This window comes from Crocuta crocuta, unplaced genomic scaffold (assembly GCF_008692635.1).
Source record: "Crocuta crocuta isolate KB4526 unplaced genomic scaffold, BGI_CrCroc_1.0 scaffold68, whole genome shotgun sequence".
NCBI classification, from domain to species: domain Eukaryota; kingdom Metazoa; phylum Chordata; class Mammalia; order Carnivora; family Hyaenidae; genus Crocuta; species Crocuta crocuta.
The window spans coordinates 3,858,296-3,883,310 of record NW_027532426.1 but is presented as its reverse complement, the minus strand read 5'-3'; the positions used below and the strand labels follow the sequence as shown (position 1 = coordinate 3,883,310).

At 57.1% G+C, this 25,015-nt stretch overlaps 1 protein-coding gene across 1 annotated transcript in view; it reads right to left on the bottom strand.

The window, feature by feature from the left end:
- The window catches only part of TBX21 (T-box transcription factor 21), a 24,749-nt gene extending 6,601 nt beyond the window's left edge, over positions 1-18,148 (bottom strand). Inside the window, exons 1-4 of the mRNA XM_077779151.1 lie at positions 18,057-18,148; positions 17,448-17,509; positions 4,630-4,720; positions 3,996-4,352 (exon numbers count right to left, since the gene is read on the bottom strand). Of these exons, the coding sequence (XP_077635277.1) occupies positions 3,996-4,352; positions 4,630-4,720; positions 17,448-17,509; positions 18,057-18,148 (602 nt within the window). The remainder of the gene's footprint in view (positions 1-3,995; positions 4,353-4,629; positions 4,721-17,447; positions 17,510-18,056) is intronic.
- Positions 18,149-25,015: the final 6,867 nt, after the last annotated feature.

The window sequence follows — 25,015 nt, the reverse complement described above, 5'->3', positions numbered from 1 at the left end:
CCACCCTGAACACCTCCCCCCCCCAACCATCCTTAACACTTCTGATATGCCCCATTTCACCTTCATTACGTACAAACTAAAAGGAAGTCATTTTCTGTCAGTCATGTTGGCAAAATGTTTCAAAATTGATATCTATCACTGATGCGGCTATCGGGAAAGGGGTCTTCTCACACACTACTGGTGCAGGTGTAAATTAGTGTCACTTTTTAGGATATTCCTGCACTCCCTTGTACCTAGCGAAATGCAAAATGTGCTCTGGCATCAAAGGATCTCCCCCTCCCCCCCAACCTCAGATCCAACTTCACGGAAATCAGATCGGTTTAGCTAGCAAACAGCCATTGGAAAATAAAGCTGTTTTCGCCTGCCCCAAGAGAGAGGAAGCCAGTGAGTCCAAATTAAAGCGGGCTTAGAACTAAAATCAATAAATAAATAAATAAATAAATAAATCAATAAATAAATAATTAAATAAATAGTTTCAAAGATCTAAAAAGTTCTTGGACTCAGGGATGTAGAGAAGGGAAAACCACCATGGCTACGAGGCCAGTGACAGAGGCTCGGTTGGCACTGAAATGGCTTACCGACCCCTAAATTCACACATACATACACAAATGCAAATTGAGCTCCTTAACAACAGAGCTACCCAAATTTATCTTAATTATAATAATCAACTAATCACACCCAGAAAAGCGGGGATTGCCGGCAATGAACGCACACCCACACACCCACGCCAAAGACACCCGCCTCTCTCTTCCTCTACTGAGAATGCCTACCATCAACTATTCTACACACACCAACACGTTCACAGCACACACACATGCTGCCACACAGAAATACAGCACAAGTCCAGGGTAGGCACCCCGAGACTTCACAAATGCACAAACTTGAACTCCAACATCTCCACTTGGTCAGGCCAACATTTTATCTCACTTTCCCCTCCCAGTCTCACCCAAGGTGCCTGGGTCAGTCTCTGCCACCCCCCTCCCACCGCCGCTCCCCACCCGGCTGCGGCCCCGTGGAGGTGACAGTGATTGCTTGTCCATACTAAGGGATGGGTTTAGGGTGGGTGGGAGAGGAAGGATCTGGGAGGGAATGAGTCAGCCCATGGCAAAAGGCTGTGGGGCTGTGGGAGGGCCTGGGCTGGAAGGATTTTTCAAAAAGGAAGAAGGCCGTGGGTGATGCGGTGGTGACTGGCAGGTCACTGGAACCCACAGAGGGACAGGCCAGCCCTCCAGAGCAGGATAGAAAGGGTGCTGTTCTCTGAGCCCAAGCCTTACTTTTCAGAAGCCAGTAGCAGAAGGAAATGGCCGCCGTCTTCCCAGAGGACTGGAGCCCAAGTTCGGGGACAGGGCTGAATTGGGGCCAGTGGGACTGAATTGGGGACTGTATGTTCTCTGTCCCTTCCACCCCACCATGGGACCACTGAGGCCTGATCCAAGGGAGGCATCAAAGGAAATGGTGAGGTCCCCTTCTAACAGGGACCTCAGGGTGTCCTAAGCCGTCCCTCAGGATGGATCGAAAGTGTCAGGATTGTGACCGACACACTCACGCACGATTACGAAAGGATCAGGAAAATTTGATGGTATTTATGCGTTTCTTCTCAGGTTTGCTAACGGTATTGTGTTTACTTTTACAAAGCCATTTTTAGACGCGCATAGAGAAATTTTAAGGATGAAAACTCTTTCAGAGTATCTAGGACTTGCTTACTAAATACTTAACACCATCACTGATACAGCTACAGACTGGGGGTGGGGGGCGGAAGTGAGGTGAGCCAGGACGAAGAAGAAACAAGATTGGACCAGGGGTGACAAGTGCCCCAGCTGGTGATGTAGGTAGGTGGGGGCCTGTTAGGGTTTTCTCTTTGCTTTTGCATATATTGGAACTTTTCATACTAAAAGAAAGTAGGAGTGCGATCTAAAAGAGAGACAACAAAACTCGTCAAGAACGAATTATTCAGCAAGAACACAAAGGAAAGAAGGAGGCCACAGGGGTAGCGATGGGGACCTGCGGAGTCACATCCCTGTGAGATGCCTCCCTCACCAGGCTGCAGGCAGCCCAGCACCCCTCGGGGTCCCTGAAGTTCTGGCCACCCCAGCCCTCAAGACTGGAAGGGCAGGGGCCTGGAGGCTGGTTGTAGGGAGTCCAGGGCCAGGCCTTAGGGGGTGAAGGATCCTGACCGCCAGAGAACGGAGGCCTGAGTTCAGGTCTGCTGGGTGACCGGGTGCAAGCCGCTTGGTCCCCGTGCTTCAGCGCCCCACCTGTAAATGGGGACACTGCTTGACCTACGTAGCATGCTGTAGAATAATGGAAGTGAAAGCACCCTGAATGCATCAACGTCTTTGGACAGTGTAGGTGGCTGTTTTTACTCCTGGCTGCGAGAGGCTGGAGAAAGAAAGCCAGGTGGATACCGTCTCAGTTCTGGTGCCCGTTCTGCCGGTGACGGCTATGCTGTGTCACCTCAGAAGAGTCTCTTACTGTCTCTGAGTCCCTTCCTGTCTGTGCAGGGAGGGGACTGGACAGGATCTTCTGGGTCGCCTCCAATTCAAACTCGATGGGACTAGAAGCCTGGGCAGTGCCTGGGAGCACCCCCGGGGGGCCAGGGTTGAGAGAGGGGGACGGCGCAGAGAGGAATCATCAGAAGGTTTAGGGGCTGAAGGCCATGCCATAAAAAAAAGAAAGTGCCAGCTTCCCTGGGTTCATCCCAGAGAAACAACTCAGGCACTTGAAGCTATTTGTGGTTGGTGGACAGGTCCCTCAGTCCCAGGCCACCCCACAGAAGTCACTGGGAGGGAAGAATATCCCAGCAATGCCGACATTGAATGCCAACCCCCCCAACCCTGGCCCAGTGTGGCCTCTGCCTTCTCCCTCCCCAACCCCCACGCCGGTGTCTGCCCTTCAACACCTCCCGGGCGCACTGATGACGCAGCCCCTCCACACAGAGGTCCTCCCTGGTCCCCTGCCCACACAGGCCCCCCACCGGGAAGGGTGGGTGCACACCTCACATGCCACAAGCAGGCAGGCCCCACTCAGCGTTGCTTACTAAACAAGTACCGCAGTCGTGGCAAGTTTCTCTTTCTTTCCTCACGCGGGAGGCTCTCTCCGGAAGCAGCACCCTCGGCCCCAAACCCTACCCCGCATGCACTGGGCTCATAGGACACTGAGCCCTAGAGCCAGGGCCTCCCCAAGCTCCATCATAGACTGGAAAGTATCTGGACAGGGGTGAGGTGTGGCCTTTCAGGGGACAGAGCTCTGGGGGAGCCGAGTGGGACCGGTGGCCAGCTGGGACCTGGGGGGCCCAGCTTCACCTGCTCAGGCCCATGGGTATGTGTGCTGCTGTTCCTGGAAGGGATGTGTGCCCCCCACATGCTTTACCACACCCCCCCACCCCCAAACACACTCGCAGCAGACATATGATCTCAAAGTACTACCGGAAGGGAAACTTGGCGACTGCTTCTCGGAGTCACCAAATCCCAGTCTTACCCACCTCGCAAAACTGACCTGTGCACAGCAGTAGCAAAAGGGCTGGGAGTGGGCGAGGGGTAGGAGACGTGGGCGGGAGTGGAGGGGAAGAAGGGGTGGGGGTGGTTTGCCCCGGGTTACTGCCTGATGCCCCAAGACCCTGCCCTCTCCTCCATTTCCCCACGCATAGGGGCTAAGAGGGGTCCGGCCTTGTCAAACCCAATACCCACATCCCCCGCCCCCCCCTCCGTGACCCTCACTGAAGCAGAGAGTGCGACAAGGGCACACCCCAATTCTGGGTGAAACCGTAGGCACCCTCCCCCTACCCCACGACAACTTCTCATCGCACTCACTCTCCATCTCCCTTCTGAGTTCTGTGTCCTAGGAGAAAACAACCCTCAAACCTCTCCTGTCCCCGCTACAACTCCCTCCCTGCTTCCCCCAAAGTCAAAGCCAGACCGTGAGGGGCTCAGAGACACTCGCAAAGTCTAGACACGAGAAAAAACCACGTCCTTGTTCCGGGCGCGCGCCTCACTCACCGTCCCTGCTTAGTGATGATCATCTCCGTCTGGTGCTGATTAAACTTGGACCACAACAGGTGGTTGTTGAGCGCGACTCGCAGCTTCCCGGACACCTCCAGCCCCGCCGGCAGCGCGTAGTCCTCGCGCGGCCCCGGGTAGAGAACCGAGCGCGGGTCCGGGGCCGCGTAGCCGTCTCCAGGCTGGTAGCCCTCGGCGCTCGCCGTCGGCGGGAAGGGCTCGCCCACCCCGGGGAAGCCGGCGGCCTGGGGNTCGTGGCTAATACTCGGCAAATTCGAAGCAGTCGCCGAAGACCGGAGGCCCCCACGGTGTGGCGAGTCCCCGCGCGCCGCGAAGTTCGCGCTAACAGACTGCCCTCTGGAAGAGTCCACCCGTCCACCCGAAACGCCAGCCTGTTTCTCTCCCCTGGACCGTCGTGGAAATTCAACCCGTCCTTCAAGGCTCAGCTCAAAGGTCTCCTCCTACAGGAAGCCTTCCGTGACGGCCCAGATGCGACTCACAGGGCCTTGTGGCAGCACTCGCAGCTCGGAGCAGCAGCAGGGTCTGCACCCAGTCCGAGCTGCTTAGACCACGAACATTCAGCAGATCCACTGATGCCCAGTGTGTGCCCAGGCTCTGTGCTGAGTGGCTTTGCCTGAAGTGTTTGTACTCTTCCTCGGGGCCAGAGGAAGTGGGCTGTGTGTCCCAGGCATCTTGTTCCAGCAGCGCCAAGGCAGAGCTGGAACCTGGGGGCACAGGAAGAGTTCCTTGAAGGGGACTGCATCGGCTGCAGCTTCAGGTTTGCAGGGCCCGGGGCCGGCGGGGGCAGCGAGGGCGCTGGAAGTTAGCACTGGGCTGCCCATGCTCAGAGTCTCGGCACCCGCTCTGCCTGTCACTCAGGTATGTGTGACCTGGGCAAGTCACTTCCCTTGCCTGAAAGTCAGCCTCCCAACCATCAAATGGGGGAAATAAACTGATTTACTTTACAGAGGGGCTGTGAGCCTTACATGAGAGGGGGGACCTAGGCAGCACTTTCCAGTCTATTCTTCCCCCTGCCTGGAAGGCTGCTGGGAACAGGGTCAGAGCCAGCTGGCCGGGAGGAGGACGTCCCCCTCCCCTGCGACTTGTTGACTTGTTCCACGTGGGGCTGCCCGCAAGATGGGACCGACCACCGGGGCTTTGCTTTCTCTAGTTTGTTTTTCTGTTGACTAACAGAGTCTTCTTAGGATGAANGTTGAAAACAAAATCATTAGGAGTTTTCTTGCACACGGATAAAACATACTTGTAGAAAATATAAGCAGTAAAAATGGGACCATATAAACCACCCCAAATTCCATCCCCCAGAGACGAAGAGGATTCACATTTTGGTGAACACCTTTCCAGACGTTACTCCCTGCATGCAGCCCTTCTGTCTTATGAACACACACACACACACACACACACACACACACACTTTATAAAAATACCACACGTGCTGCTTTGTTATGTGTTTTTTTTTTCACTCAATCAGGTGTCATGGAATTTTTTGCATGTCAATATATAGATAAAGATTTACATTTTAAAGAGCGTTTTGAAAAATACTTTCATATTTTCATCATGTTAAAGGTTAACGTCTCCTCTCCCCGCACCCTCCCAGCCCTCCTCGCTTCTCCCCTGGGGGCTGGCCCCATCTCCACATTGCTGTCCCAGCCCAACAGGGCTTCACCCTTAGGCGTCCATGGGGACTCTCTGCTTCCAACTAGAGCTGAACCGAGAGGCAGGTTGGCAGGTGGAGGAGAAGCTGGGGACCCCAGGAGGCGGGCATGACCCAGGGAGGGTGGGGGGAAAGAGAGTCAGCCCGTCCCCTGACGATGGAGATCAGATACAAGACAGCATCAGAACTGGGGACTGGCCTGCCCCACCCTTTGACCCACCATTTCCCCATGCTTCAGGGAGGCTGGAAGTTTCTGCCTGCTCCTCCAGGTGGGGCAGCATTGCCTGAAAGAGATGGTGACCTTGGGACCCCTGGCTACTTTTTGAGAAACACGAGACACTTCAGTAAGATTTCCCTGAATGACTAATTTCCCCAGGAGATTTGAATAATGACATCTCTTTTGGGGGACATTTTTGCTAAGTACTTGACTGTGGAAGGCCAAATGGAGTCCTGTTCCTCCTTCTCTCTCTCTGTCTCTCTCTCTCATCTCTTCCACACCAATCCTCAGGTCAAGAGAGCCATCCCCCTGCCTCTGAACAGGATGACCTGAGCTCCCTCCCAGGTTTCTAGGGCAGGAGGGATTATGAATCTCCCAGTCAGGGGACCTGGGGACAGTCCCTGGAGGAAGAAGGTGGTTGGGGGACAGTCTCTCCGTACCCTGATGAGCTGTTAGGGGGGCAACAAACCCCAGATTCCTCACCCCCTCACCCCAGTTTCTTCCAAAAAAGAAAGTGCTTGTGAAAAGCGGGGGCCGAGTGGCCTTGGCGTCACCACTGCCAGTCCCACCCCTCTGCTGGCTTGGGTGAGAACCCGGGCAGCGACACCTCCTCTTCCTGCCGCCACCTCACCCTCTTCCCAGGCCCTGGAGCTGGAAGCGTGGGAAAGGGGGCTCAGGACACCAGGCCCCCTGGGGTCCCCTCACTTCCCTGTCACTGCCCCTCCCAGTTCCTCCCCCATCCCATCCACCTGCTGGGCATCTAGAAGGCTGACCCCGGTGTGGCAGGAGCAAAGACACACAGGGCGTGTGTCCAGGATTTGAGAGTCATGATCTCCAGCAAAAATCCCAGGTTATGAGACAAGCTGGATGGTGACTGTGGGAAACTGAGCGACCCACCAAGCTCACACATCCCGCTGGTGGCCAAGCCAGGGCTGGAGCTCTGGTCTCTTGACTCCTGACCCAGCGTCCTTCTCACGAGAGTGTCTGCCTTCCCGTTCTGAAGCAGAACAGTAACAATGAATGAAAAGTCGTGCAAGCACGTTGGAAAACAGAAAAAAGAATTGCCCCTAACCCGCCAGCTTGGACACTAGTTTTCTTTACCCCGTTGTCCCACGCATGTATTCAAGGCTCCTTTTCAAGACTCAAAATGAGTGAGACCCCCCTCTTGAGGTCACATAACATCTGCCACACCTGTGGGTCCCGGACTGTGCCAGAAGGCTGTTACCATGTGGATCCCTGGGACCTGCCTCCAGAGAGTCTGATTCCCAGCCCTGTAGCAGGGGCCCCAGAATCCATGTGTTCAAGGACTCCGGGTGTGACGCTGGGCTCCCAGAAGTCCCCACATCCTACTCCCAGCTCCTCTCCCACCCCATCCTCCCACCCCCCGAGCCCAGGGCCACAGAAGGGCTGGCAGTGTGCCCTGGCCTCACTGGCCCTGGCTGCAGTGGGTGGAAGAGGGTTCAGTGCCCGAGGCTGGCTGCCACAGACATGGAGAGGTGTTCTGTCTGAAGCTTCAGGACCAGACACTTCTCCCGCACCCCGGAATCTAACAGCCACCCAGGGCCGTCTCCTTAAGATGTGTGGATCGCTGAGCTCCCCCAGGATCCAGAAGGCTCCTGAACATGCTCACACTGCACAGGGCGGGGAGGGCTGGGTGGCCAGCTGGGGGCAGCTGGGAGGGGGTAGCTGTGAGTGGAGACTCCGAGGCATCAGGACCCAGAATGTGTCCCCTCCACCCTCCGGGGCTCAGCCCGAGAGGCTGAAAGCAGGTAGCTAGGTGAAAGAGAGGGCGACAGCGTGTTGGAGATGCGGCAGGAAAGGAAAGGGAGCCTGGGCTGTTCTGAAAGAGTCATTTAGAGATGGAGAGGGGCAGAGACCACAAAGCCCTCACGTGCCCCAGGGAGGAACTCTCAGGTCGGGCAAGAGGGGGTGCAAGACAGAAGAGAGGCAGAGGGACGAGTGAGAGGGAGGTCTACAGAGGCAGAGCTGCCTGTGGGTGCTGGGGTTGGGACAGAGGGAAATGGGAACTGCAATTCCAGCCCTCGCTGGCTGTGTGGCCTGTTCAAGTAGCTCACCCTCTCTGGTTTCCTTGTCAGCAAAAAGAGCCAGTAGACCTCTCCAAGGACAAACTGGGTGAATTGGGCCACAAGGCAGTTGTGAGGTAATGTAAAGGTCAGGGGTTTTGCCCCAGGGCAGGCACAGATCTGAGGCACAGGCTGGCTGCGCTAAACAGCTTCCTCTTCCCTCTCTTCTAAACTGTCTACATCCTCCTCTCCTCCCTGTGGTATCCGTGGGTCCCTCGCAAAGGGTCCTTCAAATCCAGCCTCCAGCCTTCCACCGAGGGCTCTGGGCCTAATGAGAACCTCTCTGTAAGACTCCACCTCAGAGGTGACAGATCTCTCCTCCCGAAATGCCCAGCCACCATTCCCTGGGGACTTGTGTCTCTGAGATGGGCCAGACCCCCCAGAACCCCCCAGGGCCCCAGGGATCAATCAGGCTCAGCTGCTGCCCCTAAAGAGCTCCTAACAATGTGATCCCAGGGCCAGGGTTCTCGAGCCCCTCGCAGCATACATGACCCATGTGTGCACACGTGCACAGCACGCAGAGCCATGCTGGACAAACCTGGTGACAGTCCCCAAGGCCACACCTCTCCTCTTGTCCCACGTCCAGCCTCCCTGGGCTCCTTGGGTATCTGCCTCTGCTCACCGCTCACCCCGCCCTTGGGGCCCAGACTGCCAGTCCTTCAGAGAGCACAGCCGGAACCATCGGCTTAACAGCCAGCCAGGGCAGAAGGGCACCTGTAGAACCCCTCCCCCCATGACAGCTGCAGGAGTTCTGTGTCCCCAGCACCCAGCACCCAGCGGTCAGTGTGGGCTCATCTCAAGGTCAAAGGCTCTGGGTTCTTATCCCCAGGCTGGCTCACCCTTCCCCACCCAACACCCCTCAAGGCTGGACAGCCCTTACCCTTTGGCTCCAGGCCATGCCTGGGTCTTTCTCCATTTCAGTCCTTCACCCTCTTTGGGCACCTATCAGGGACCATCTCTTTTGGTAGCTAGCTGTTCTCACCCCCGCCCCAGCTCTTCACACAATACCCACACCCCACACACCCCGCCCCCACTGTGTTCCCAGGCCGGGGCTCTTGTGTCTTTCTGAAGGGACACTAAGATATTGGGTACTTGAGCAACTCTGTAATCATGGGAGCATGCCAGGTCATGGATGGGCAAACCTGAGCTTCAGGGAGGTGGGGGGGGGCACGGGGCGGGGGGAGGCTGTGTCATCCCTCCCCCCCCTTCCCGGGGAATCTCAGCAGACAGGCCCTTAATCTCAAGCAGGAAGCAGGGTCCGGTTACCAGGAGGGGAGGGGAATGGGCTAAGGCTAAAGGGAGCTTGAGTTGGAGGGGGGGGTTGCTGCCTGGAGGAGAGGGAAGAAAAAGAAGGGTGAGTGGGAGCTAATCAAGTTAACCCCTTCATAGCCAGGCTCCCTTCTTCTCCCCATCCTGCACTCTTAGAGCCAGCTCCTAGTCACAGGCTCTGCCAGCCCGGGGTGCCTCGCATATAAGGCCCCCCTGCCCAGGGCCTCTGGCCATAGGACAGCAGACTCCCTGCTCGGCCAGGCTCTCTCCAAGGCCCTCTTCTGGCTTTCCATGTGCTGTATGTATCCTTGTTTGTCCCGCGAATCTATTCGTCTCTAGGGCTTCTGAGTCTCTGTTGCTCTGGTACTTTTGTTTGTCTGATTCCCACAGGGTCCCTGTGTCACTGCCTGACATCCACCTCTGTCTCTGGGATCTGTAAAACCTCTGGGTGCTTGTCCTGAGTACAGACTCCGTACCTACCTCATCTGCTCTCTTCGGGCCTCCGAGTCTGCTTGTCTCTCTATCTCTACATCTATTGGTGTCTTGAGGTCTAGCTCCATCTCAGTGCACCTGCTACACGTCTGTCTGTCTGTCTGTCTGTCTGGGACTGGGCCTCCATCTGTGAGTCTGCTCTGGGCCTGTTGTCTCTGGCCCGAGTCCTGTGGCTTGTCCCTCTGGTTAACATTGTGGGGCAGAGATGAGATGGGGCAGGCTATGGGCTGGACCAGGGATGGACGAAAGAGGGAGGGGGAAAGGGGACATGGTGGCAGTGGGGGGAAGACATGAGGGTACAAACCCCATTCCTAAAGCAAGCGGGACGGCACTGAAACAGCGGATGGATCTCCACCAGGCCAGGGCAAGGGATGTGGGAGGGGCCGTACCTGGTCAGGGGTAGGGGCAGAGTTGCACAAAAACTGAAAGAGGCCTTAATGGAGAGGACCCAGAAGCAAATGGAAAGACAGATGGGGAGCTCTGGGTTCTGATCCTGACTCCACCTCTAGTCCCTGATGCCCCTCTCTGTGGGGTGGGAGCAGGGGTGAGGCGGGGAGCACAGAAGACTTCCCGAAACCCGGCACAGGAAATTGCTTGGCCCCTCTTGTCCCTCAAGGGGTATCCCAAAGTCCCATCCAGTACCAGCATCCTCTGTGTCTGTGATTGGGCTAGGGGCAGGTCAGAAGGAAGAATGGAGGTTAGATAGCAGGAAGGACTTCCTGCCATGCAGCAGGAGGGTGAGGAGGCCCAGATTCTCCTCCTGGGCCCCTGTGCTGGGGCTGGGGCCGGAGGGGCAGGGAGGTAGGGGCTCAGCAGCTGGATAATTAGCCATCGCTCTTAGGCCCTGGGGGAGGGGCCGGCTGGACTGAGAAACCAACACAAAGTGACAGGGGCAGTTTTGACACGCCGTGGAGCTGACGGGCCCAGGGGGCCAGGGCTTTGGTTTGGGGAGGGGGGTGAAATCCCATCAGATGATTAAAAAATAGGTCAGAGGGAAGAAACTGCAGCCGGCACTGGGTCCGTGGTGAGAACGCCATGTAGCTTCCCCCCGGGGGGCTTTGGGCCAAAATGGGGTGGGGGAGCTGGGGAGCATTTGCAGGGGCGGGTGAGCTAAGAGTGAGGACAAGAAGGCTCGGGGCCCAGCAGCTGGCCTCTGCCTCCCTCAGTGCTGTCTCATGGGGACACTTTGGAACGCTACCTGCAGCCCACCTTCTGGCCTTCCTCTCCTACCATCTTCCTCTCAAAAGCAGGAAGACGCAGCCTCTGTCCTCCCCACCCCACCCATGATATAGATACACATTCTATTCCAGAAACCGGGACTATCGCCCCCTCAGGAAGGCCTTCTTACCTCCTGGCCTCAAGCCCTCCTGCTGCGAAGGCAGCCTGCTGACTTCCCCGCGTCTCTTGACCATCTGAACAAATTCACCTACCAATTCATGTCATCGTGAGGACTCTCCGCAGCCTGCTTGGGGTCCACTTGGTTTCTCCAGCCTGTTCTCAGAGCCTCCATTTCCCTCTTTCCGTCCTTATACTCTTTCCCCACTCCTGCCATGAAGCGTCACCGTGACCTGGGAAAGACACAAAACAAGTGAGGCAGGAGACCCGGGGGCCTGGGACAGGTTGATGATCTCCAAGCGCTTTAGAGATAGAAATCAGTGACTGTCTGCATCATACAGAACTCTGAGACACCACGGAAGTGTGTTCTCTCCATGGACGCAGCTTAGAGCCACCTCCCACTTTATCTGCTGAAGGTTCGGAAGTTCTTTGGGTTGTCTTCCCACAGCCTCTCAAACTGCAGCTCAATCCCGTTTCCTTTTCTGAGGTCCCCAAACCTACGGAAACAGTAGCACTGCACTGTGGGAGAGGGATGGCGGCTCTACGTGCCCTGCTCTGTCCCTCATAAACCCCAGGCACAGGCGGAAGCCAGCCAGGCAACCAGTGTCCAAGCGGAGGGACAAACCCGGCATTAGCAGTGTCATCCTCAGCTCAGTGGACACCCGGGTCCCTCTCACCGCAATGGAGGACACCCAAGGCCATGTGGGCATGAAAGTGGATTTGGCTGGGTCTGACCTTGAGTTTAACCCCACTTACCACCCCAGACACAGATCCGCTGTGACACGCAAGTCTGAGATTTCCCCGGGAGCCTGTCGTCTGCTGCCCACCCCCCTCAGTTACCCAGAAAGTGTCACAAGGCGTCCTGACAACCTCCTTCCACCAGGGCCATGGGCGGCTGGCACTCTGTGCGGGGCCCTGAGACAGCCCCCCGGACCCGCGTCTCCAGCCACAGGGGGCATGGAGCCGGTGTGGCCGCCCATCTCTGCCCTCCTCCCCACGCCGGCTTCCATTTCTTTCCAATCACTGGACCAGAACCTGATGTGTTCTGTGGGTGGGGGAGGGACAGCTGTGGTCAGGCAAGTCTTTAGTAACTGGACATGAGGCTGTGAATAGAGATACTGGGTCTTCTCCTCTTTCTCTCTCTCTCTCTCTCTCTCTCTCTCACACACACACACACACACACACACACGCACGCACACACGCATGCACGCACCCCCCCCCACTGACCTAAGGCCACCACCCAAGGCTCAGGGCCCTAGGAATGAGCTGTGCACCAGGGTTCCCAGGCTCCCGCTACCCAAGATATTGTGCCGAGTCCAGCTTGTACGTCGTCCCATCCCTGGACTCCCAGTGAGTTTGGAAAGTGGAAAAACCTGAGTCCTTCCTGATTCCCCCACTCCCCACAGTGCTGCTTGGGGCGAGGAAGACGGCACCAGGGAACCCCAAGCAACTTGTGCCTTTGATTTCATTAGATGTCATGATGCCTTGAGGTCAGCTGGGCAGGGATCCTCGTCCTTGTTCTACAGATAAGGAAACTGAAGTAGAGAGAAATGAAGTGCCTTGTCAAGGTCACAGCTAGTGACCCAACGCTGAGCCCTATGCTGCACTGTGCCTTTCCCAGGACCGCATCTGCAAAGAGGATACTGTTGTTCCTCCCATTTTACAGATGAGGAAAACCGATGCTTAATTTTCCCCAGGCTCTCAGTTGTTTTGACTCCCTATCCTTCGGTTCTCCCAAGGGATCCTCCCCAAGCCAGTTCTGGCTCAGAGTCCTTCCCCTTTCTCTGGACAAGACCTGAGGCTTCCCTAGTCACCTGGTGAGCACTCCCCTGTACTTTGGGAAGTCATACCTTGTGTTCTTCTCTGTCCGACGACCCTGCAGAACTGAATCCCGTTCCTCAGCAAAATCCCATCCCGCTTGTGCTCAGGAGGGGTGGGGGGATCAGGACTTAGGAATGGAAAGGGGCAGGGAGTGGCTCAGACGCACAATCAAGGCCAGGCTGGGCATGGCAACAGTGGAGGAAAACAGGTCCAGACAGCAAGAACCCAGGAGTCCTGGATTCTAGGTGCAGGACTGGGGGACAGGGGCATACTTCACTTCTCTGAACTCCCTGCCCCTGGCAATCGGGCCCACCGCCAGACATCCAAGCTGTGAGGTGTTTCTGTCAGAGTCCGGAAGGGACCTGGGCAGCTCTTAGAAACGGCAGGAGGACGCCACTAAGCATGCTCCCTGCCAGGCAGTGCTGTCTCCCGCTCTCTGCCGGCTCCCAAGTTCGTCACACCTTCGGCTCTGCCCTTCTGCTAACAACCCACACTCACTCTCCCTCCTGCTCTCACCTTGGGACCTGTGAGCCAGTGGCTGGGGGGCCGGGGGGTGGGGGCGGAGAGAGCCAGCTGGAGTTACCAGCTGACCCACCCCTCCTCCTATGCCACCCTGACTGTCTGTGGTTCTAGAGAGCCCTGCACACCCCTGCCATGGCCCCAGCAGTAGCTCTGAAGACAGTGAGTGGGACTTAAGAACCCCTCTTCTAGGCTGAGAGTGAGGAGCGGGCTTTCTCTGACTTCTATGGGGAAATCGAGGGTCCCATCCTCTGGCCCCAGATCTTCTCAAGAGAAGAAGGCTTCTTTAACAAGCCCAGGGAAGATTTCCCAAAAGATAATCTGAGGCAGAGTCCCTTCCTTGCCTGGGCTGTAAGTTCTTCTTCGAGTCTAACCTTGGTCCCTTGCAGAGGGGTGGCAGGGGACAGAGATGAATCGCAGTTTCTTATAAACCTGGTGGCTTCTTGTTCCCCGACGACAATATAGCAGAGGAGCTCTGTGGTTCTGGCTCTGAGTCAGGACCCATCGCCTGGGCGTCCCCAGTGCCATCTCCCTCCGCCCCGCCCCAGACTGGAAAATCAGGCTCATGCCTCGGCCCGAGTCAGTGCTCGAGTCAGTGCTTCCCCTGCTTCCCCTCACGATCTCGCTTTCCCCTAAAGGGAGGTATTTCCTCGAAGCTGGGAAAAGTCAAGGGGGCAGAGACCTTGCCAGCTATGGGGAGATGGGGAGATGGGGAGGCGGGGAGGCGGACAGTGGGCACGGGGCATAGGGTGGGGGTGGAGCTAGCCTGCCCTCCCTGCCCGGCCCCTCCCCCACTCAGCCCAGCTCCCCAGTCCCGCGCTCTTCTAGCTCAGGATGTGTGCTCGAGAGCGCAGAGCTTGTGTGTGTGTGTGTGTGTGTGTGTGTGTGTGTTCGTTCACACACTTAACACACATCGATGGTTGGTATTGGGGGTTGGCTTCCCCCTAACCTCCAATGGTGAGGATGGGGTGGAGGAGGGGACGATGTCATGCTTCTGGTGTGGTTATGAGTGACACACATTTTTTTTCCACATGTATGTCCTTCCTATGTTTCTCGTCCACATGCACTCTGCATCCTTCCCAGAGTCACACCTCGTAGCCTAGGTCAGTAAACAAATCCCCTCCCCCTCCTAAAGCGGGAAGAGTCCTCCCCCCTTGGGCCTCCCCAAAGGTTGGGGGATTCAGGAATCAGTGAGGAGGTAGGCACTTCCCATTTCAGAAAACTGACTTGTCCTCCGCCCACCAGGGGACCCCCAGCCCTCAGCCAGTGGGGGTGGGGGCAGTTCACAGACAGGTTGTGCAGACCCTCCACCTTCCCACCTGCACGAAGACTCAAAGGGACAAGAACTCGGTCGTGATGACCCGGTTCCCAGACCTTAGGTGAGGACAGGGGAGTTTGGGGAAAGCGAATCCTGGGGAGAGTGTGGTTAGAATGGCCTGAGTCAGCAATCTAGAACTCACGTGTGCCCACCCCCAGCCTCGGGCAGGCGAGGGGGATGCAGGCACCGAAACAGAAAGAGAGATGGGGAGACAGAATGAAAGCAGGAGAGAGAGAAACTGAGACAATGGCCAGTCAGAAAGAGAGTGAGGGCCAGGACGGGGCCAGGGCTGGGCACGGGGTGGGGGGAGTGGGGGGGCAGCTACGAAGACCCAGGTGATGGGGGTGCGGGCAGAAGGGTCAAGGACACAGGTACAGTTGCTTTTTCTCTTTTTTCACTGGCATCACAGAAGCACAGAAGATCAGCACTGAAAGAATCCAAGCCTTTCATCTTAAGAAGAAGAAATCAAGTCTTAAATGAGAGAGTCACCAACACAGAAAAAAGAGCGGGACCTACGCGTCTACCTCCTTTTCTAAGCCCGGAATCCAAATCCAGAATCGGGAGGACCAGGCAGCTGGGATACTCAGTCTCACCCTTCTCCGTAGGTGAGGCTGGGGGTGGCATGCGGGTGGGGGAGGGGCCTGGAGACTTGTCCTGTATTTGCATGGCGAGTGCACTTCTTCCTTCGAGGTGTCACAGGTCAATAAAAATAGCAAAACTTTCTAAAGGATGCTTTTACCCCACTTTACGTAACATTGAGATGAAGGGATGCCACTTCCTCTCTTGTGGATGCACAGGAAGGAGCAGGGAGGAAAGGGGGCCAAGAGTGTTTTATATCCAAAAGCATGGGTGCCTGGGTGGCTCAATCGGTTAAGCATCAGACTTTGGCTCAGGTCATGATCTCGTGGTTCATGAGTTCAAGCCCCACGTTGGGCTCTGTGCTGACAGCTCAGAGCCTGGAGCCTGCTTCAGATTCTGTGTCTCCCTCTCTCTCTCTGCCCCGCCCCTCCCCTGCTCTCTCACTTTCTCTCTCTCAAAAATAAACATAAACAAAATTAATATCCAAAAGCAAAAAAGAAAGTCTGGCTCTTACCTGCCCTACCTCTACCTGGAACCCAGGATCACCTGGGTTCTCTCTTCCTGACTCTGGGAAGGACGGAGAGGTCAGACCCTACCCAACTCTAGAACCATCCATCTACATGACACTGACAGGGGGCCTGGGATTGGGCACTTCCCTTCTCAGCCTGGCTTCTCCCATCTCCACCACCCTTGCCTGAAAGACCACCAGCGGACCTTGGCTCAGAGAGCAGAGGGGACTGTCTCCAGGTCACATGGGCACCTGGGGGTGGGGGCAGGGAGGGGGAATTCCAGCTGAGCACTCTGGTCCCAGGCCCAGGCACCACCTGGGCTGCCAGGCTGATACCCAGGCCCTGCCCCGAGGCCCCACTGCGCCCTGTCCTGCCCTCAGCAGTAGCTTGGCTTTCGGCTCCCTTGAGAATTGGCGCTGGAAGAGGCAGATTGAGAGGACACCCTTAGGGGCCCTGAGTGTCCTCATCCTCAGCCCCCCGCCCCTGCTCCAAGAAGTTGGATGAAGCAGCCCAGGAGTAATGTTACCTCCTACCTTGGTGTCCCCCAAACCCCAGGGCCCACAGACATGCTGGGACACAGTGCCTGCAGCCCTGCCATGGGGAAGCTGGGATTCCAGCGACAGTTTCCAGAACAAACCACATTTCCATTTCTGCCTCTGACTCCTCTGAAGATTTGGGGGGCTCGTAAGGTGGGCTCCCAACCTCTTTCGTCATCTTAGGAAACCAAGCTGAATAGCAGTGACTGATATTCACCCGACCACAAGCCAATTTTGTGGTTTGAGTTGTTTTCAGAGGAGCAGTGGGGCAGGAGGCCCGCCCGGGCACAGGGAGGGGGTGCCTCCTGGACCCCTGGCCCAGCCCAGGGCACAGACAGCCCAGCTCAGGAGGGCCTGGCACTGCCCCCACTTCCCAGATGCACATGGGCTCCTCTGTAGCCACAGGGACACCTCTCTCCCCTGCCCCCTCCGTGCCCGCCTGGCTACTTAACTGGTTCGGTCGGCTGCTTTCCTGGATGCAGGGCGAACACTTTTTTTTTTTCCTCTTCCCCTTTCATTTTATTTCATTTCATGTTTTTTCCCCCTTTCTTTCCTTTCCTTTTCCTTTCTTCCCTCCCTTCCTTCCTCCTTCCTTCCCCCTCCCACCCTGTTCCCTCACCCCATTTCCTCTTACATATTCCTCTTCCTCAGGAATAATTTAGGAGCTGTAGTAAAAACAGCAGAGGCTGCTGGAAGGTCCCCCAAATGCACATGGCTTGCCCGGCCCCAGACCCAAACCTACAGACACACAGGCCCAGTCTCCAGCTCCTTTGGCTGTGGTACCCACTGTCCCTGAGTCCCGAACCACATCTCTTCTCTTCCCTCCTGAGCTGGGAAAAGACCAGGATTAGCAATAAGGGATACTTCCCACCAAAGAGATTTTAGAAGACGATCAGAAATACAGAATGCCAAATGTCAGAGCCAAGAAGAAAATTAAAACCACCTGGTCCAGACCCTTCCTTTCTTTTTTATTTTTATTTTTTTCAAATTGAGAAACGGAAGCTCTGAGAAGTGATGCAATGTTCCCAGAGCTTGGTTAGACGCAGAGGTCCTCGCTCTCAGAACACTCCTGGAGGGGAGGCTCTCACCACCTCCCCTCACCGCCCTGCAAAGTGCAGCTTCTCTTCCCTTCGCGGTTGGCGGTGTTGATCAGACTCTTTGTCCTGAGGACCAGGGAGAAGAGTCAGCTAACCGGGGGGCAGGCCAGGGACAAGGAGGCAGAGAGGTTTAGGGGTTTCTGGAAACACACAGCATCTCCTTGTCCTCTTCCTCCTGGAAGCCGGCCTGAATTAGCTATGGGCCTGTCCCCCTCCACATCTGGGGGCCATTGCCACAGTAGGGGGGAGGAGGGGGCCTGAGTACTGAACGCAGCCCAAAGCCCTGGGTGACGGAGAAAGAGGGCAAGTGAGGGGGCAGGAAGTGGAATCTGGACAGGAGTGGAGGGGGTGGGAGAAGGGAGGGAGAGGAGGCACCCCCATGGGGAAAGAAGCTGCCCAAGAATGAGTCACTGCTGCTCAGGTGCTGCCCTCCTGGGGGCTGCCCATTTGTGGTTAAGCTTTATCATGTGATTTCTATGAAGGATAACAGAGTGGTGGGCTGGCGCGAACCAGCTTGAAAGAGCGGATTATGCTGGCCTCTCCCCAGTGCTCGGGGCCCCTCACGATGGCAGCTGAAACTGGAGAGCCGGTTGATAAACACTGGCCAGCACACCACCGCACAATGGGGTCAGCGTCCAAACCAGGGATGCACACCCGTGAGTGCGTGTTGGAGCTCATGCAGGGGCTGGTGTGCACCATTCCCATGGTCCATGTGCATCGTCCGTGAATGCGAGGCAGTGTGTGACTATGTCCCTGTGGCCCCCGTGTGGCACTGTGTTCCCGGTTGTGTGAGGTTCCGTGTGCGTGCGCCATGTGCATTGGGAGAAGCGCGTCTCTGCAGGTGGGTGTCACTGGGAGCCTGGGGAGTGAGGAAGGGTGTGTGTGTGTGTGACTGGGACTGTCATGTGCTTTGTGCACCCGGAACTAAGTGTGACAGGGCGAGTCTGCGGGATGGTGGGGAAGACACTCACATGTGCCCACCGTGGGGGATTAGGACAGTGCCTGAGGCCAGAGACACATGAATCCCAGAGTTCTGGGGACTCGGGGTGGGTGGCGGCTGAGAGCCCCTTGGCCAGGTCCCACTCAACCCTCTGCCCCTTCCAGTGCCTGCCTGGAGGGAGTCAGATGCCAAGGCAGGCAAGGGGCTCTTTGACTCCACGGGGAAACCATCCTCTTCCCTGCCCCTCACCCATGCTTCTGGGTGAACTACCCCCTTCACACCATCTCCCCAACCTCCCTGTCACCTCCCATCCACAGTTTGCTTTTGCTGTCTGGGGAGCAGGACAGCTCAGCGCCTGCAACACCCACAAGGCCAAGGGTCCCAGGAAGCGGGTGGGATGCAATCGGCACACAGTCAGCCCCATCCGCCTACTTCCCTTTGGGATGAAAGACTGGGCTGAGTGTGCCTCTGGAGCAGGGGGAGGTGGGGAGGGGGCTCTGGCTGGGATGACACGGGCTTCCTGCCTCCCTCTGCCCCTTTGCTGAACACCTCCACCCAGTCCCTCAGCCCCAGGGAATTTGGCTCCACTCCCCCACTCCCCCTGCAAAGGTCCTGCAGGCATCCGGTGGGGGAGGGGGCAGTGCTCCTTCACCACCACGCTGCTCTGTCCTCCTGTCCTGCCCTGGTCTGAGGTCAGAAGGAGAAAAGCAAAACAGGACCATGACGGGGAGGGCTGAGGGGAGAGACAGGTTTTCTCACCTGTGGCTTTCTAACTCAAATCCCATCCCCACAGTCTGGCTTGAGGACGCATGTCCTTTGCACTTGAACTCACCCTCATCCCTGGAGCCCTCAGACCCCCACCATTCGCAGAGGCTGATGGCTGATCCCTTGCCTCTGGCCCGCACGGCCCATTGCTGGCCCGAACTCTCAGGCTCAGAAGGGAGGGCGGCATCTACTGTGGAAAACATCTAAGGACCCGGATCCCTGGGTTCACCTGGGAAACATGGCCCCGTGTCTGCACACAGAGGTCTTCCTAAAGTCTAACCTAACGTTCCCTCTGCATGCCCTGCACCTTACTGGCTGCAAGTCGGGCCTTCCTCCCGTCTCAGCCAGCCTTGTTCCTTCAGGTGAAGCTGGGCTGTCAGGCAGAGAAAGAGCCAAGCTCCAAAAACGAAAACAAAAGTCTCCACTCCTCACCGGGCTCGCCTTCTCTCTGCGCCCTGTCCGCCCCTGCCCCCAGCCACCACAGAAACCCACAGGGCATTGGAGCCTTCATCCCAAAATGAGTCAAGGCCCCTCAGAGGGGTTGAACCGAGGCACAGGAATTTCCCTTCGTGTCAAGCAAGGGCTCTGCTTGACACCGACCTCTGTCCAGCCTTCTTGGCCCAGGGGGTGCAAGACTTGCTTCCCAACCTGGAAGGGGTCAGATCTCTTGTGGGCAAACCCAGCTGGTTCTGGAAGCACCTTCTGCCCTGGCCTCTTTTAACACCAAGTTCGCTCCCTAAGTGTGATGTTAAGGGGGGGATCCATGCAGAGTGCATAAGTAGGGGGTAGGGGGGAAGAAGAGCTGAGGCCCACGAGCTACGCTTGCCACCTGCCTCGTGCTGGGCCCCACAGCACCCTCCATACTTTCTTTCCAAGGAAGGAATGGAAATAGAAGCTTCTCCCTAGGTCTGAGGCCTCCGGGGACCCTCAAAGAGGTGCCAAGAGGCCAGCTGCTGATCTCCTTGCTGCTCGTTCTTTCTCTTGTGCTCAAGAGAGCAAGAAGATTTTTTCCAGTGGGGAGGGAAGCGCTTGGAGGCGGGGACAGGTTCCAGGGCCAGTGGGGACAGCTGTTGGCTAGAGTGGAGGCAGCGGCGGGGGGGTCTGGCTGACCCTTGTGGAAGCCAGCAGACTCCCCTTGCCCTGCCCCCGGCGCTGCATATATTCTCTCCCTCCAAAATAGCATCTCTGGAGGGGGGAGTTCTCAGTTCACCATTCACTCCTTCCCACATCGTGTTCACAGCTCTCTGGGCTGTCTCTCCCGCGACCTGGTTTCCCTGCCAGGCCCTTCTGCTCTGCCGCCACCCTCACCACTCGGCTCTTCCAGGTCCCAGGACCCCTCTGGCCAAGAGGGAGCCTCCTTCTAGCTCGGCCCAGCTCCCACCTTCAAGCTGTGGCTGCCACGGCATTCCTTACCGTGTCTGGGACAGAAGCGAATTCACTGCACATCAACGAGCACCCAGTGTGTTAGTTGTGGGGGGAGGGTCTATGCCATAGTCACTGGGGTGGGCGAGAACCACGTCAGTCCTGGTCCTCTTCTCCAAGGAGCTCACAAAGGAGAGGTCGGGCACGGAAGCTCCCTGCAGGTAAAAGTGGAGCACAGGCCTCTCGCAGAGCCGGGAGCCCCCTCTCCCTCCCTCCCCACAGCCCTCATGAGACCCTGGGCCACCTCTTGCCACTTCTAGAATCTACTCACAAGCCCCCCTGCTATCGTTTGGACTATTTCTCATGCGGAATGTTCCTTTGAGGAGTTCCCAGGACAGGCCCGGCCTGGGAAACGCCCAGTCTGACAGGGTAGCGGGACACAGAAGGAGGAGAACAATGAGGGCAGAGCTGGGCTCATGGTATCTTCCAGAAGGGCCCCCAGGGAGAGGGTTCGTGGAGGAGGGAAGGGTGAGTGGACTATGCTCCAAAGAAGGACTGAGGCAGGGCTGGGCGTCTGGGGCGTCTGGGGCGTCTGGGGCGTCTGGGCCAAAGGAAGTGGGAGGTCAAAATGGGGTGTCTGCCCAATCTGAGGAGGAAGGAGCAACAGTGGGTGCCCTTCCAGGGCCCGGCTGTGGGCCTGGAAAAGGCCTGACCTCCTGCCTCCCTCCCTGCACTGTGGGAGTGTTGGAGGCAAGGAAAGGGAACCTCAAAGAGCCCCCCAGGGAACTACCTCTCCCCCCCCCTGTTATTTCTGGCTCCATTTTCTTGGTCAAGAAGGGTGTCAGTGGTAATGCAAATTAGGAGGTGTTGGCCAACACCCATCCTGTCCCCACTCCCAGCCTCTCCCCTCCCTCCCCCCATGCCCACACTCACACGGCCCACTGGAACATCTGTGAGGCACGCCTGGTGCCCTTGCCCTTGGCGGAATTGGCAAAGACGGGGGTGGTGGGGAGGGGTGGCTTCTCAGGGGCTTCTGCCACTGCCACATGGACAGGGCAGCCAGCTGATGCCCTGGGCCTCCTCCCACCCCAGCCTGCTCTTGCCCTGGCCTGCCTAGGCCTCCCTGGGTCATTACCACCTGTATAGACAGTCAATGCCCTAGACCAAAGCCTCCTCAACAGCACCCTCACAGCCCTGCAGAGCCGGCCCTGAGAGCCAAGGATTTCTCTGGAGCCAACACAAAGAAATGGGAGGAAGGGCATGAACAGGAACAGGGTGCTAGAGGGTCTCCCCGTTTTCTGCACATGCGGTGGCCTCTACTCCCAGACACCCTGTCCCACCCTGTCCCACCACGTCCCGGGTACAACCCTCCTGGTCTTCAGCCTCGTGTCTGACCTCAATTCTTCCTGCAGAAGCCAAGGCTGCTCTGCTCCTGTCCTCGCTGAGGGAGAAAAGGGACTGGGGGAGCTGTCCTGTCCCCCCCCCCGACCCTATAAAGATGTCACTGAGTGAAAACCACCCCCCCGTTCTTCATTAATCCTAATCAGCAGGGTGAGTCGTTTCTCATTAACACGGCTGACTCACCCACACCCCTCCTCTTCTCAGCGATCAGCTTCTCCCCTGACACACACGTACACACACACACACACACACACACACACACACACGCACGCACCCACACACTCGTGCACGTGCACATGCGTGCACACACACAGCACCGGCTTCTGAAAGGAGCCGTTCCGTCCCTCAGAGGATCACCTGACGGCCTTCACAGGGACCCAGGAGAGGGACAGGGGTCTCCGTGGCCTGGAAGGTCTGGCTCAGGAAACCCTGGCGGGAGAGGGGAGGAGGGCAGGGTCCCCAAAGACGAGGCAGGTCATGGGTGAAGGAGAGACTGAGGGCAGAGCAGCTGGAGCTGGAGAGAATGTCTTTCACCAGCCGTTGGAGATAGACCCCCGGCTGCGTGGTGTCTGTTAAGTCTCCCTGACCCCCACCACGGCTGGCTCTGGCTCTGTGCTGGTGAGGGCGAGCGGGTCCCTTGGGTGTCTTCTCCAGACACGACAGGGGTCTTCCCTCCACTTTGCCCCCATGAAACTTGTATCATCCTCCTCACTTCTCCAGAAGCCTAGTGATCTGGATCCCTGTGCCCCCAGACTCTCTCAGCCCCTCATGCCCCCCACATTATTCCCACAGAGCAACAAGGAACCAGAGTAGCCAGGGTCTGGTCTGATCAGCATCCCACTTGGGAGGAGAGGGATGAGTGCTCTGTGCAGGGCTCCCCAGCCCTCCTCCTGCTCCCCACTTCTCATGTCCTCTCCTTTGGAGGGGGGAGGGGGGCATTAAACGAAAGCCTGTGGTTCTGGAGGGCCTGGGCTGGGGATGCACTAGCTTTCCCTCCTGCCCCCACTTCCCTCCCAGCCCGTAGCAACTTTCTGCCCTGTAACTGAGCCCCTTCCCAGTCCCTAAATATCAAGGAGACAAACGGCCAGAACACGAACCCTATGTCCCCATGTGCCCTTCACCCCAGTGACCGGGAAGATGTCCAGGTGTGGGATACCTGGGCTCCCTCTTGCCTTTAGACACGTCGAGGACCAGAAGCGGTCACCTAGGTCATGTCCCTGCCTGTAGCTCACTCCCAGCCCATCCTCTGCCCTTTCTCTCCGTGACTCAGATATCTCTTTGCCTCGTGTCTGTGTACTGCCCCTAATTCACTCCTGCCCTTCTAGAAAATGTTTCCAGAGATCCAAAGAGGACCCAGACCCTGAAACCTGGGTGCTGCCTTCTTCCACAGGGGCTGACCGAGATGGAGGAGACCCAGGGTGCACCGAGTGCCTATGTTCCACAAGGCTCCAGAACCTTCTTTCCCATGGCTTATGAAGCCATGTCCCATCCTCACCTTTCCTGGCACTCGGGATTTGGCTGCTGATGGAATCAAGGATGGAAGAACTTTCAGAGGCCAGTTGTAGTTGTTAACTGAAACAACAGAGGAGCAGGGGAAGCTGGGACATCTCCCCCCGGAGGTCTGCCACCTTGGTGCTGAATGGGGAGGGATCCCGGATCTGGAGCTGGACCTTGGGACTTGATGAGCAATTGTTCCAGCCTCTTCACTGAATCCTTGGCCTGAAGGGGTCACGAGGAAATAAAAGGCGTCCAGAGGTGGTGAAGAGAGGGCACAGCTCTGTCTGGGGCAGAGGTCACAGGGTCATGACCCGGCTTTGACCTCCCAGACTGTGGGGCTGTCAAGTCAGCTGCTGAGCCTGGAAGCCAGTCCCTCCCCTGCTCTCAGAACCACGGGGACATGGAACTCAGACATTCTTCCTCTTTGAGGCCTGGCCTGGTTCCTGCCATGCAATAATCATCTGATGAAGAGCTGATGCCGAAGCCCCAAGGCTTCAGAACCTCTACCTGCCGGACCTTTTCCTGGGAGGGAAAATTCAAGAGTCCCAGACAACTGCTCAGGGCTGGGGTGGCTGGTTGCTTTTGTCACAAAGACACCCTCTACTGCTCCTTGTCTCTTATAAACGCACTCTGTGTCAGGGCACCCGGGGGGTGGGGGGTTCAGCCAGTTGAGCCATGGATTCTCACTTTCAGCTCAGGTCATGATCTCACGGTTTGTGAGTTCGAGCCCCAAGTAGGGCTCGGTACTACATGCAGCCTGTTTGAATTCTCTCTCTGCCCCTCCCCTGCTCTCACTCTCTCTCAAAATAAATAAACGTTTAAAAAGAAACAAACTCCAGGGCGCCTGGGTGGCTCAGTCGGTTAAGCGTCCAACTTCGGCTCAGGTCATGATCTCACAGTTCGCGGGTTCAAGCCCCGCGTTGGCTCTGTGCTGACAGCTCGGAGCCTGGAGCATGTTTCAGATTCTGTGTCTCCCTCTCTCTCTGACCCTCCCCTGCTCATTCTGTGTCCCCCTCTCTCTGACCTTCCCCTGCTCATGCTGTCTCTCTCTCTCAGAAATAAAAACAAAGACAAAACAAACAGAAATAAATTCCATGTCACAAGCCACCTGTGGCCACCTGCACACACTCACGTCTCCACAATCACTCTGAACCATGGACGCCCCACGCACCCGCTACTTGTCCGCTGCCCACCTTGCCCTGGGTGTGGTTCCTTGGGTCTCCAAGGCCTCCTGCTACCCAGGGTTTTCTCCCCACCCCAGCCACGGAGGGCACAGACCAAGAGCAGATGGAACAGGTAAGTTTTATTTGGACTTTAAACGTGTTCAGAGAGCTCAGGGGCCCCCACCTCCCCTCTCCAGGCCCCCTTCCCGTGTCCCCTCCCTGGGGGAACACCCAAGGTACAATGCCACGTGTCTCTGGAGTCCTTGTCCCCTTCCTACCTGACACACCTCTTCACTCCCCTGCTCTGAGGAGGAGGGGAGGGGTGTGAGGAGGCGGGGGGGTGCCTGGAAGTGTTGGGTCAGAATGGTACATGCACTGACGGTAGCGCCCACTGCCACCAGCCAGGGGCTGAGACCTGGGAGAGGCTCGCAGTGGAAGGGGGTG